We start from the raw sequence: 14,512 nt of genomic DNA on the forward strand, positions 1-14,512 counted from the left end.
CCTCAAGTGAATTCAATCACGGTACCACGGTCTAGTGAATTTAATCACATTATCTACACAATTTCATATCATACAAATGAATCATCAGAACTCTATTCTGATTTCAAAATAGTAACAGTAGAAATGGTAGCTGTTGGACCTCGCACTGTCGCCGGCGTCGTCGTTGGCTGCTTCTAGCATGCAGAGCGTGTGCAGAAGCAGCCCATTGAAGAGCCACCGCTTTAACACCACAGCAGCCTGATCGTGCGTTGGACTCCACACACGCAGCAGAGCAGCGCACCGCTACTATTCACTATTATTTAATTTCATTTACATTGTCCGTACTATCGCTGCCGCCTATAAAAGCGGCAGCTGATTTTATGTAGAATTAGTTGTAAGAATCGAACCACCACAGAACAGGAGCACTGCCTCTCTGTGGTGCTCACTAAACGTGACTTAAAAGTAGTCCGTCGTCGTCTCTTCTCCGGGAGAACATTACACAACGTGGGGCCTTTTCTACCGCTGGACGAAACAGTAGCATTTTATATATTTCAAAAACTTTGTGTTTTTAGTTGGCCTTTATTGACTGAGGCCACGGAGTACAAGCGCTATGCAATATAATACGTCAGTACTGAATTCAGTAGTACTTAGCGAACAAAAGCGCTTCAAAATGTCCAAAATACAGCACAGAACATTAAATCACATAGGTACGTACCTTTCTGCCCGTTTCCATTTTACCTTACCTGACCAATCGTCTTCATTGCAGCTCTCTTAATCACAAAAACAAACGATGATGTGCGTTCTGAAATCTGTGTAACAATTCACCAACATTTTTTTTTTTTTTTTTACTAATTCCAATTTGTCTGAATTGCATTATTCACACTGCGATGAGGCGCTTTGTCACACACATGCCTTTGTTTTGTGCTCTGCTCGCACGCGCAAGGCGCAAGCAAGAAAAAACCAAGGTCACCATCAGCCGCTGCTGTGGCGTCATTATCACCACTGATTATCACCTTTAAGGCCACGCTGCGATTTCATTACCATTTTTTTTCCTTTAATTATTATTTATTGAAGAATCACTAGCTCACTGCACTAATTCATATATATTTTATTTTCTTTCATATTCTTTGACCCATTTTCATTAGAAAAAATCTTCACTCTCACTAGAAGCAGATTCTATTCGCTCTGTTGCCCTTCTTTACTTTTCTCTTCACGCATTTTGTTCGGTAATTTGCTGCATTGAAACTCATAATTACTTTAACCAAACAATAATGCACGGATCGATTATACATTGCGCTTAATATCGATTTCGTAAAGCCGAAAAACCCACGCGATTTCGTTTTTTTTATCCTCGTCGCCACTTGTGGTAACCGCGTGTGTTAAGAACGAGAGTGTACAAAAGACTGATTGTTCGGCTGCTGCGCTGATGCGCGTTAGCCAGCTATCGCGCCACCATGAATGTGCATGCATGCATACTAATGCGCTGTGCTATGTGAACAAGTAAGACACTCGTCACCACAAAAGTCACAAACAGAATCGTACCGCAGGATATGAGAGGAAGACCAAACCACAACCAAAGGCGAGAGTTGCGAAGTCCGATGAAGAAACGTTTGCATTCACCGTCGGAGAAGATGCTGCAGTTAACTGGATAGTGGACTCAGGAGCCAGTTCGCACATGAGCGCCAACGAGAAGTATTTTGTCACTTTGGAAGACCTTCGGAACGACACGCCGCGCTATGTGACAGTTGCTGATGGCAAGCGTGCTGCGGTGAAAGGAATTGGAAAGTGCAAGATCAATTGCTATGGACAAAATGGAGAAGAAAAAGTAATCCTGTTAAGCGATGTACTCTTCGTTCCGGACCTCGACATGAATCTGGTATCCGTCGGCAGTTTGGTGCAAAAAGGTGCTGGAGTCACGTTTGACGAGATTGGATGTATCAAAAATGGAGACCGAATCGCTGCTGTTGCACCTCGGAGAAATGGACTGTACCATATTCGTCTGGTGGTTGAACAGTGTTGTACGAAGGACTGCATTCATAAATGGCATCGTAAACTTGGACACCGTGATGCTGAAGCTATCCGTGAATTGGAGCGCCGAGAGCTAGCAAGTGGCATCGAGGTTCGGCATTGTGGAATGAAGATGACCTGCGAAACATGTCTCCAAGGAAAGATGTCACGTCTACCGTTTCCGAAAGCTTCAAAAAGAAAGTCAAGCGTGATACTGGACCTGGTTCACAGTGATCTTTGTGGACCAATCAACACGGTTACACCTGGAGGGCGGCGATATTTCCTCACCTTTATTGACGATTTTAGTCGATATTCTACGATGTTCCTGTTGCGAGAGAAATCCGAGACATTTGAAGCGCTGAAAGATTTTGTGCAGTACGAAAACCCAGTTTGGCAGAGTACCCAGAATAGTCAGGTCGGACCAAGGTGGTGAGTACTGCGGTAACGAAGTCAAGAAGTTCCTGAGAAACAACGGGATCTAGCAACAGTTCACCGTGTCGTATACGCCGCAACAAAACGGCGTTGCAGAGAGGAAAAATCGTTCGTTAGTGGAAATGGCACGATGTATGATACTGGACAGCGGATTGGACTATGTATCGCTATTGGGGAGAAGCCGTTAGTACTGCCAAATACCTCCAGAATATTTTGCCGACGAAATCTGTTCAAAACACTCCATTTGAAATTTGGCACGGAACCAAACCGGATTTTGGACCACTGAAAATCTTCGGATCGCAAGCATACGTTTTCATACCTCAACAGAAACGGAAGAAGCTGGAACCCAAGTCAGTCAAGATGACCTTTGTTGGATATTCGGATCAACACAAGGCGTGGCGTTTCATTGATACAGAATCGAACAAGATCGTAGTCAGTCGTGATGCACGGTTTTTTTATGACAAGCACAGCTACAGCGGAGAATTCTGGTGAAGTTCTCAAGAAGGAAAACGATGCTGCTAAGTTTTTTCTATCGCCGATACCGACCAGAGGAGAAGAAATCAAGGCGCCAGTTCTACCTGATGACAATGAAGAAGATTTTATTGGTTTCGATGACTGCAGCATGTATGAGGATGCAAACGACCATGATGAATCGGATGATACCGTTGAGGATTGCCAAATTCAGGAGGACATGAATATCCTGCAGGAGGAGTTGACTGCTGAAACACCAAGAAGATCGACTCGTTCAACGAAAGGTGTGGCACCTGAGCGGTTTTCTGCGAATGGAAAAATGGTGGATCAATCGTCTAGTGAACCACGTACATATCAAGAAGCCATCAGTGGTCCGGAGAAAGAATCCTGGAAGGCAGCAGTGGAGGACGAGCTCAAGTCACTGAAGCAAAACGGTGTTTGGGAACTTACGACGTTACCCGCTGGAAAGAAAGCCATTGGTTCGCGATGGATCTTCAAGAAGAAAGAGGACCAGTCTGGAAGAGTCATCCGGTACAAGGCCCGCTTGGTAGCCCAGGGCTTTACTCAACGATCAGGACTGGATTATGATGAGGTTTTTGCGCCGGTAGCTAAGCAGGCTACGTTCAGAATGCTGTTGACAATAGCTGCCAAGAGGAAGATGCTCGTAAGACACGTGGACGTGAAGACTGCCTACCTCCATGGAGAACTTGAAGAAACAGTATAGGGTAGGTAATCATGAATTGAACCAAATTGCGGCTTTCTGAAGCAGCGGCACTTTTGATCGATTTTTTCATCCACATGGGAATAATTTACTACGGTAAGGTCTCACGTATATGAAAGCCACGGGTATTAGCTTTCCGTAAAGTGGCAAAAAGTTAACATTTGCACCAAATTTCATTGAGAAATTCAATTATTTGTCAATAGTGATTTTAATCTTAATTTGAACCATCGTAATCATAATTTCCCGGGTAACCACTAAGCATTTGAATAAGCCGTGTATCAGCCCGTATTACGCATTTAAACTGCTTGCTGCCCTACATAAGCAGTTCGAATGCATAGCTGCCTTGAGTTAGCATAAGCTGTGCTGCTCAAAAGCTTTCGGCTGTTAATTAGCATTTCAACTGCTTGAAGTGGTTTCACTTGGGAGCATACAGAATGCTTTTCAACTGCTCTTTAAATGCTAGGAGCAAAAAGGTTGGGAGATATGTTACGCATTTGGCAACACATTTTGTCTCTCTCTTACAGAGCCTATGCTTCTGTTTACAAATTTGTGCATCTTATTTGTTTCTTCATTTTCCCCTACTCATCCAAAAGCACCAAAGAAAACATTACTGCAGCTGGATTGGATTGGGAATTTGTCCATAAAAAATCACCAATTATTTATCATTTCGTCGGAAAATATGTGACGAATAGGTGGATGCTTTGGTGGATCATAGGATTGTTTGAAAGAGGGAAGAAACAATCTTATTCCACAGTTATTTAAAAGAAGGGATCGTAATGCTCTACCACATTGAAATATCTCAATGAAAACAAGTTTTGGATGTTGAATCTGAAGCTGTTATCGAATCATTCTTTATATTGGCGATTAAATCAACGCACGCCACCGGAACAGCTTTAGCATCGTGGAACAGGAGCAACAGAATCCGAAGCAGATATGATTAATCAATCTCCAGATCGTAAGTTCAAACCAGGGGGAGCGACACTAGTTTTGCCAAGCCAAAAAACCTCAAAAAAAGCTGAAAAAAGCTCAAAAAAGTCGCTAAAACCCACAAAAGTTTTGCGGGTTTTGCCGGGTTTTTTCGAATTTTTTTGGCTTTTTTTGGGGTTTTTCGTCTTGGCAAAACTAGTGTCGCTCCCCCCGGTTCAAACCTACATCACTATAAAAATCAGCAAAAAAGTACCACCTAGCACCGGCTGGAATATGGGAGGACGATGAAGCGGGGAAGCAGGCTGAGAGAACGAGAAGCAGACGTCAATCTATTTTTGTTTTTTTTTTTTGCTCGACGAGGCGTTACGCTTCTTTGACATTTCGTCACGACGTTCCTGAAGGGATAGCACTAAGACAGCCCGTTATTTTGCCAAAACCTGCTGTGAGGTAGCACTACAGGCGCATATACGGCTAATTAGCATTAAACGCCTTGTCGTAAAGGCTACTATAATGCTGAAGGAATGCTATTTTAAATGCTTACTGGTTACTTGGGTTGAACCAATTTTAATCTAGATTTGAACTAGTGGCGGCAGCAGCTCGAGCAATTCCCGCAACAGGCAATTTCATGCTAAACAACTAAAAATCACATGGATCTGCTAATTCTCATAACTCTTTTTCATTGAGCAGTGGAATTTCAGCTCAGAATGTTCGGAATCCTTCAGGAATTCGAAAACTAAATTTGGAATTTTCCATCGCCCAAGAGTAAACAAAGCAACCACTAGCGCAGTCTGAAGGCCAACACTGGAAGCTCGCCCCCATTCACTAGTTCAAATCTAAATTTCAAATGGTTCAATTCAAGATAAGATTCTCCAAGTAAGAATTACTTAAATTTGATAATTTTATGACAAATAATGCGGAATATTATTCGGTTGGTCGATTCTACGATAAATAAGCTTTCATTTGACGTGTTCACTTATTGCGTGTGATACAATGCATGAGCTGTACGACTGCACCGAAAATGTGCTTTCTCTGGGGGAAAATGGGTGGAATCTCAGTGATTTTTCAATTGCCTGTTTTCCACAACCCGGGAGCTTCTTGACAGCTGCCGAACAACGTCAGCGTACCTAAAAATTTTGGTCCGGGTGGTACTGTCAGATTCAAAGCGGCAAGCGCTACTTTTGAAAAGGACGAAACCCGACAATAACAAACCGAACAAAAAATATTGAAACATTAAACAGAAACCTTTATTTGTTGTTTTCGTTTTTTTGTGGTAGATAAATGCAAATTAGGTGCGGAATAATGAATTTGTTTATTAGAAGCGAAAATTATATCTATAAAACAAGTAAAGGCAAAGTAATCAGCTTTCATAAAATTAATAAGAAACTCATGTTTTCTTCTAGTGCGGTTATTAAGCACCAGCAAGTAATAAATTAGGTTACTTATGCTAACATTTTACAGCTACATATCTGGTGGCCAAGTCAAAATGGAAGTTAAAAACAATCATTTGCAGATGTTTTTTTTTTCGAGTTTGATCTGCGGTTTGGTCTAGAATGCGCAGTCACCAATTAATATGGAAGACCGTTTAAACATGTGCTTTTATTACATTTCTTACAACAACAAAAAGAAAAATCAAAATAATTTCAATTTAATGAACATTAGTTTTTGCGCTTCTGTTGAATACGTCCTTTTGATACAAAACGCTAGCCTCTTGTTGGCTTCCACTCACCACGAAACAAAAAGATGTTTTCGCATGGACAAAAACTGTTGCGCCAGTGAAGGATGGACCCGTTGTTTACGAACAGTAGCGACATCTTCGATTTGCAAGTAGGTACGCGAAACTGAGCTCATCTGTCAAGTTACGGGGGGGTTGTTTGGAACAGGCCAATGTTTTGCACATTAAATAGGCCATGTTGATGGCTTGGTTCAAATCGAGGAAGTGAAGTCGAAAGCGCTCGCCTCAAAGAGGTGCGACTGATACGGTATGTTGGGTCCGCCGGAGGTTGAAATAAAAAAAAATCTCGCTTTTGAAGTGAGCTGCTGCTGTGTCGGATGGGGTCTATCATGATGCAACGGAAAAGAAAAGTACACTCAGCCAAAAAAACTAGCAAATGTCGTAAGAAAACCTTATGTTTTTTTGCTATAAGATATCTCTATGAGTTTTCAATGTTTACCTTATGAATTCAATAGTGTGCAACTCAGAATGCATTCTATAAGGTCGTCTTATGAGAATCGTTTTTTTTTGCGAAAAATGTATAACAAAATCTTATGATTATCTGTGCTTTTAGCAGATGAAGGTCATAATTGTTTCGAAATGAATTTCATAAACTTTTTATGAATTAGAGAGTATTTCTTAAGACTATCTCATGAAAACCATATTGTTTTTGCATCCGTTTTTAAAATTCATAATTCCAAATTATGAATCTCTCTATTTATACCAATATGAATTTCATAATTGGTTCCAGACGATTTACATATGGGCGATCTAACGTTGCATGAATGAAGAAGAATAATTCAGTAACAAATTTTGAAAACGACGTATAATCAATGGTGTAGCATTGATTATACGTCGTTTTCAAAATTTGTTACAGAATTATGGTTTGTATATCGTCCATGGTATAGCATATAGGGAGTGATTTTAAAAATGCTTCAGTTAAATTGAAAACAATATCTAATTTAGAACGGTCTATTTCACGGGGTAGACTGCATGCAGTTACACACAATATTTATATAGTTTAGAAATATATCACCGTGGAATAAACCACTTTTAAATATGGTTTTGAATTTAATACAAGCATTTTAAAAATTACTCTCATTGCTTTACTATGAACGATTTTCGAATAATCATCCCTCCTTTTTCATTCAACGTTAAATTTTCAATATATAACATATAATTGGGGATGTGTGGTTCATCTAAAAAAAATCAAATTTAGTGAAATGACACTTTATTTTTTATTAGAGTTACAATGTGTCCTAAATTTCTAAAAAAAAAATAGCAACGAATTATAGTGTTACCTAAGTCTAAAGTAGTATTTGTTATTAACTTCACTAACATTGAGTGTTTGACCGTCAGTTATGATCATATTGATAATGGACATGACTCCCTTTCTGCCCAATGCTTCATATGCTAATAGATGATCAGAAAAGTGTCCTATCTTCCAATCTCTGCAAATGGCATACATATCCTCGTTATGTTTGACAAATTCTTCAATTTCTAACAATTTAAGTTCGGTATCTTCTGTTATGGTCAAGAAATGTCCTGTTGTGTAATAAACACCTTCATATTTAATCGTATTAGCAAATGCAATAGTTTCATTCCCATCAAATGGAAATCGACCTCGAATATTCTTCATATATGGTCTAGAATTAAGAGTTTGAATACTAAATTTGTTTTCTTCCTCGGTTGTGAAAAAACTTTTGAAATAGAGATTGTGACTGAATTGTAAGCATGATTTAACGCATAATGTGTAAGCGATGTTTTTACGGGAGGTAATTACATGTGCATATTCCTTAAATTTTTGATGTTTTGCCTCATTTCTAATACAGCTCATTCCTTCTATTGGACCACACTTTTTTATGATTTCAGGGTAGTGGACTAGGAAATGGTGCTTAGGCTTTAATGAATCTTGGAATAATTGTTGGTACAGTTTATGATGTAGTTCTATTTTACTTTTTAAAGTAGGTATGGCAATTTCTGAGCATGTCGACGAACTGATTAAGTCTCCAATTTCTACTAAAGTTTTACAAAAAGTCCAAACCGAATCATTAAAATCAGTGATAAAAGGCCCCAATATTAAAGTGAAGTTCTTACAAAACGATTTCATTTCTGCAGCAGTCATACGTACGGTAACGGTTTTTCCTTTTTGCTTTTCCCGTGCTAGCTCAAAATCAGGTATTCTTCTTAAGCTGCTATCCGTTAATGACTTTGCTATGGCATGAATTCTTGTATTTAGCATTTCAATAGTCAGCCAATGTTTTTCTAAAATGAAATAATTGAGTGCGGCGGTGAACCCGTACTTGCAAATTCCGTTGCTGAACATATCGTGCATAACGTCGACACTAGGATTCTCTATTACATGAAAAGATTTTAGTTGATTGAAAGATGAAGGTCCACTAATACCGGTAACAGAATGCTTATCTATGAGTAAATCTTCTTTATAGTTTTCAACATTTCGTAAAAATTCAACGTATTCCTTATCATCACTTTGAAGCTGCGTTCTATGCCTCCGGCAAAACCGGCAATAGAAATTGGCGTTAAATCCGCTCGATAACTGCAGTAAAGTGTGTACTCCTAAATTGTCACCTTGGAACAGACAAAGGACGAAACGAACTCTAACCTGACGCGATTCTAATTGAAAAGTTATTCCTTCATCTTCGAGTTTTTTAAACGGAACTAACAACATGTCAACCAGTTTGTTAACACCAGTTCGACTAATTACTACTTTTCTAATAAACCCTCCAACAAATATATTCCATAACTTTGACCGATGTTCCGCAGGAAGTGTCGGGAAGTTGAAATATATACCGCAAATTGAATCAACTTTACTGTGTGAACTTTGGGGGTCGTTTACCTCGAATTCATCTGCATAAAGCCAAATGGGTAGAACATAATTGTAATCGTTTTGTGAATATTTCGATTTAATCTGTTTCCATAGAGATCCGTTTACAAAATGTTGTATATCAGGTGATTGTTCTAATTTAGCGGTGTAATCCAACGTTTGCTTCAAAATGTCATTAGTTTCAAAAAATGATCTTATTTGAAATTCAATTGGGTTCAAAACTAAACATGACTTTCTTGCCTCTTCGGTTATAACTTTTTTAACGAGATCATTATCAAGTAATAATATTGATGGCTCTTGATAAACATTTAGGTTTTTCAAATATTCCATAAATTTGTAATCGCTGTCAATAAACTTAAATGCATCCTTCAATTCTCTGAGATACTTATGGTATTGGAATTTTTTCTCTGTTTCTAATATCTGAACATTCATGTTCTCAATGTTCTCTGCTGCTGTTGAACAGAACTGTTGAACAAATTTTTGAATTTCTGTCACATCCTGTCTAGAAAAATTCGATTTCTGATGTAAACGGAGAGTTAACTCTAGAGCTGATGTTCTTAAGTTATTGGAATCTGATTGGCATTCTTCATTACTGGTAATACGTTCAGAATCAATGACTAATGTTGGATCTGATGCTGGAATATTTTTATGACTAAATCCGGAACCTGAAGCTAACTCTGGAGTATCAAATTTATGATTTTTAAGATGCCTTTTAAAAGAGTATATGTTTGAAAAAATTTGAATGCAATTAGGATATGAGCACCTGTAAGAGTATTCAGCTGGAAGTTTATGAATATCTGCTACATGTTCCAACAGGTCATTTGCTGTTGCAAAATGGCTGGTACAGTTGGGTACGCAACACGGAAAGATCATTTTGCCTTAGGCTCGAGATAGTCAATCAGCTTGTTGATGACCATATATCCTCCTCCTACTGGGTTGACTCCATACACGAACTGTTCTATGAACATCCACACAAGCTTTGTAGCTACGGGATACGGCAGACCCAGAATGATTCGCAGCTTAGTGAGCACGTCAATGCCACGTACGATTTTCGGACAAGTGTATTCAATCGTTTTGTAAATGATGATACATTTGCCGTCAATCGTCGATAGATCAGAACCGAGTACGATAAGTTTTGGTGAAATCGGTTCTTGTTGACCTGCTTTTCCGTCCAGATCTTTCTGCAACTCTGCAAGCGCCAAATCTCGAGTTTCAGCCAGCAAAAAGATGTCTTCTTGAGCAAGGGGAATGGTTGGCTTGAAACCCTTCGTCGCCCTAACTGGTGCCAAAACTGTACACAAAGCTCGAAGCAGGACAGGCAGTTTAATATCTGTTGAAAAAGAAATACGTTTAAATAATCATATAGTCAATTCTGTAACATAAACTCAAAAAGACGTAAAATTCGAATCATCTTCGCCGTGATCTGGTTTAACAGTAAAATCAAAAGTGTTTCTAGCTGAACCACTTACGTCTTACGTTATGTTACGTTTTTTCATCTTTGGTTATATTAGTCTATGGTTATATATTTACCTGGCGGTGTGTCCTTGTTCCTTAGTGCCTTAACCAAGTCTTTCGCGGATGAATCTTTAGCGTTCTTGCTAACATATGTTGCGACCTGATCAATGAGAGGACCCCACTTTTTCGTTCCTTCAGAAGGGAGGCCTAATCCCAACATTTGAAAATCCACATCCAGCTATAAAATAAACATTATTTTTAGTTTTTTTTTTGTATTTTCTTATACTGATGTTCGATACGTTAATTGTGTAACATAACTCCAGTTTATCATTAAATAGGGGTATCAGTTAGAATTATCGTCAGCTTTACTCTTTTTGTCTTGCAATGTTTTTTTTTTCAACCGATTTAGTTTGAAATTGGCCTTAAAATGTGTTGTACTTGTATTTGGGGGGCGACATTAGTTTTGCCAAACCGAATTATCCCATAAACGCCGAAAAAAGACAAAAAAATCTGTTAAAATCCGCAAAAGTGTTGCGGTTTTTTTTTTGTTTCTTTTTTTGGGAAACTTCTGCTTGAAATAACTAGTGTCGCCTTTTGACTTGTATCAAAATTTTGAAAAAAAAAAAACTGACGATTTGAATAAATTAACCTCCACCCCCAAGGCGAAAAGAACCGAACTGCCGAGTACCTTCAGTCACCCTATATTCTTTGGAGCCATGCCTCTGTTTGTCTGTGGTAAAACAGTAAAACAGTTGACCTTATAGACACTATAGATACTATAGACTCGCGGAGACATGGTTGAGCAATACGATTTTAATGTATTTTACCGTGAATTTAGAGTATACCGAGCAAATGTAACGTCACGCAATCTATTGTCGCAATTAGAATGGTGACGTCATGCTCGTTTGACGACATTAACTGACAGTTCGTTTGGCTACAGTTGTCTTCGCCTCCGCGAGTCTATGGTATCTATAGTGTCTATAGTTGATCTACCCCACAAGCCGAATATTATCCTCTACTGTATACAATGACAAACACCACTTACCAGTTGGTATCCAAATTCCTCACGCAAGTGTGGATATGAATCGATGAGCTGTTGTGACTTGTTGTGTTGTCTGAGTAAGTGTTTTCTTCCAGGAAAACTGATTCTCCACTGCGCCGAAACAGTCATCCACGGAGCTGTATTGATTTCCAGCCAAGCAATTGCCTCTGCAACCTCTGGGGCTATTCCAACCTCTTGCTCAGCGGTCATGGGTTTAGTCCGGGCTTCTTCTTGCTTAGCGTTTCGGCGATTCCTCTGATTCACATAGTTGATGTGACTGAAAAGCTTCCCACGTGGATTCGAGCGTTTTGGTCCGGGTATGTAATATGTTTCCTGTAAGAAAGTGACAACATTTGAATAATATATGCAATCAAAGTTCGATAGGTGCAACATGTTTGTGTTTTAGTTACCGAATGATGTCGGACTCTTTTGATAACTGAAACAACTGACAAAGAATTGTCAGTTAACCCTAGCAGGATGTTGGGATCGAATGACCCAAACAGGCACGCTGAACGTGCACTACGCCATCGTGGTGCGAAAATTCTAACATCTTAGGAGGGTTAATTGATAATCCTTCATTGACTTGACCCAACCCAGACCCAACTAATGGTACTTGAAAATACTAAACTGTTAAACATACCTTGGACTCCTTCTCAAACAAACTGATGATTACTTCGCTCAGATCGTTCAATGCATCGGATGTGCATTTTCGTTTTCGGTCCAGATGATACTTCCCGACTGTTTCAACTACCAACTTGCGTCCAGTTTCCGAGAGAGAATGTGTTTTTGCCGTTTTCAGGATTAGTTTTCCAAAATCGCTTTGATTTAACATAGATCGAAGAATGGTTGGCGTCAGTGGCGGAAGATCTTCTGGTTTTTGTTTTCCTTCAGGCAGCTGTTAGAAAAAAACAAAAGTAAACATCAGACATTTCAAGTTGAGGTATTTATCACGAACACTAATGTATATCTACTGGTAGAAAGTACACCTACTTTTGCTGGGAATAGCTGTATGCTTATTACTATTTTTCTCAAGTAACTCAAGAAATGTTGGTAATACACCGTATAAAGTGCGCACTTCAAAATAAAAACCACTATTGGTAAGAAAATTCGTTGCAACGTTAACAAAGTTCAAATGGCGAAAAGTGGCTTCGGGAAATTGCAAGGCATTGAGTGAGGCATGGAATATTAAACAAACAAAAAGTTGATATTTTTCATCACACTTTTACACTGAACAAATGCACTCAAATTTTAGAGTAAAAAATAAAAAAAAAAGCAAACAAAACTTTTCCAGAGTATAAAATCTGACGATTTAGGCGCTAATGAAGATGAAACTAGGCGTTTTAGTGGAATACTTTCTTTTTAGGCGCTAACATTATTTGTCCGTCGTAATTATGGTTTTTGGCTCACTGTGCATTAATGGTTTTAAGTTTTTAATCCAACCTCGAACCCAACATACCTTATCAAGGGGCTGATTTTCTTGATCCGTCGGTTCCTGTTCGGCTGGGTTTTCTGTCACAGCATCTTCGTCGACCGGCCATGCATACGTTCCAGGAGCCGGAGTAATGTCCTCTTGCTTTGCCACAGATGAGCGGTTTTTGGAAACGGTTGGATTGGGCCAAACCAAAGAACCAATTTCCAGTTCTTGCAACTGCTTCCTCGAGCTTACTCTCGACGGTCCCGGTTTGCAGTTCATTGGATCCGAGAACGGGTCATACCAGCTTGTTGGCTCGATCAAGAGCTCGGGTTCCTTGATCTGGACGATTTCCGCTGTCGCTGGGTCCGTCGGTTCCTGATCGGATGGGTTTTCTGCCACAGTATCCTCGTCACCGACCGGCCATTCAGCAGTTCCAGGGATCGTTGTTATGTCCTCCTGCTTTTGAAAAGCCGCCTCCTGTATTTCCTTTCCTGAGGTTACTCCTGATGGGCCCGGTTTGCAGCTTGCCGGATCCGAGGACAGGTCATGCCAATCTAATGGTTCAGGCTCGGGTTTCGTCACCTGGGAAATTTCAGCAACCGTTGTTTGCTGAACGGCAATGTTGTCTTGGTTAACAATACAGACGCCAACTAGATTCTGTAAGAAAAATAAAAGGGTTATAAAAAAGTAAACATTTTTTTTCCAAACTACTTACGTTTCGAACCCTCCAATTGGACACTGATTCCCAAAGCTGCGCTGCATTTAGACTGTGCGGAATTATTGACAGTCTCCGTTCAAAATTTTCCTCGTCGATGGTCAGTAGATCTATCGTCTGTAGACGCACTAGCCGGAAGATCTCGCTGCACTCCGCCGGCACATCGGAAAAAAGATCCGCGATTAGAGCGAGCTCATCGACAACGTACTCCGCCATGTTTACTTTTGATTTTATAAGGTTTGCCTTATGGCTTTTTCACATCAACAAAGGTGATGATAGTCATAAGGTACAACTTATGAAATTTTCAGATCGGTAACACGCGTATATATTTCATAAGGCATCGTCATGAATATTATTCTGGAACATTAAAATTTCATAAGGTTCTTTTAAAATTCCATAAGGCACTTAATGAAATTGAGAATTTTCGTTTTTTCGATGAATCATAAGGTTCAGTTTATGATATTCCTAAGATGATTTGGTTGAGTGTATTGTTCAGTTTGCAGTGGAGCTTTAGGCAAATGGCGACGCGGAATGAACGCTAACGTACCTGGTGGTCAACTTAACGAAGATGGTTGGGTCATGAATGCCGGTTTCTTTGTTCTGGAAAATAGATAAATTTTTGAGACGGAATCGAACGTGTAACTTGCTACTGGAGAGTGACGGGGCCTTTCTGTCTTGGAGTGTTAGTGAGATTGGTGACTATTGAAATAATTGAAATGAAAAATTGAATTAAACATATTTTGGTAAGGGAAAGATGTGGTGGTTTAGCTAAATCAACGGTATGATTAGAGTA

General features: G+C 39.5%; 1 protein-coding gene across 1 annotated transcript; it reads right to left on the reverse strand.

Annotated features, from left to right (window-relative positions):
- Positions 1-7,537: 7,537 nt before the first annotated feature.
- Positions 7,538-13,935, reverse strand: LOC115257301 (uncharacterized). Its single transcript, XM_062843944.1, has 6 exons — positions 13,720-13,935; positions 13,047-13,661; positions 12,231-12,485; positions 11,594-11,923; positions 10,624-10,786; positions 7,538-10,423 (listed from the first exon to the last, which is right to left on the reverse strand). Exons 1-6 carry the CDS (start codon positions 13,933-13,935, stop codon positions 9,963-9,965), a joined length of 2,040 nt encoding a protein of 679 aa, XP_062699928.1. The 3' UTR covers positions 7,538-9,962.
- Positions 13,936-14,512: the final 577 nt, after the last annotated feature.

The sequence above is a fragment of the Aedes albopictus genome, unplaced genomic scaffold, assembly GCF_035046485.1.
Source record: "Aedes albopictus strain Foshan unplaced genomic scaffold, AalbF5 HiC_scaffold_66, whole genome shotgun sequence".
Classification (NCBI taxonomy): Eukaryota; Metazoa; Arthropoda; class Insecta; order Diptera; family Culicidae; genus Aedes; species Aedes albopictus.

Coding starts and splice junctions, on each gene's coding strand:
- LOC115257301 (XM_062843944.1), bottom strand. CDS start 13,935: ATGGCGGAGTACGTTGTCGATGAGCTCGCTCTAATCGCGGATCTTTTT. Junction 11,924..12,230: donor TGTTTGAGAAGGAGTCCAAG/GTATGTTTAACA, acceptor ACTTTCTTACAG/GAAACATATTACATACCCGG. Junction 10,787..11,593: donor AGGAATTTGGATACCAACTG/GTAAGTGGTGTT, acceptor TTTATTTTATAG/CTGGATGTGGATTTTCAAAT.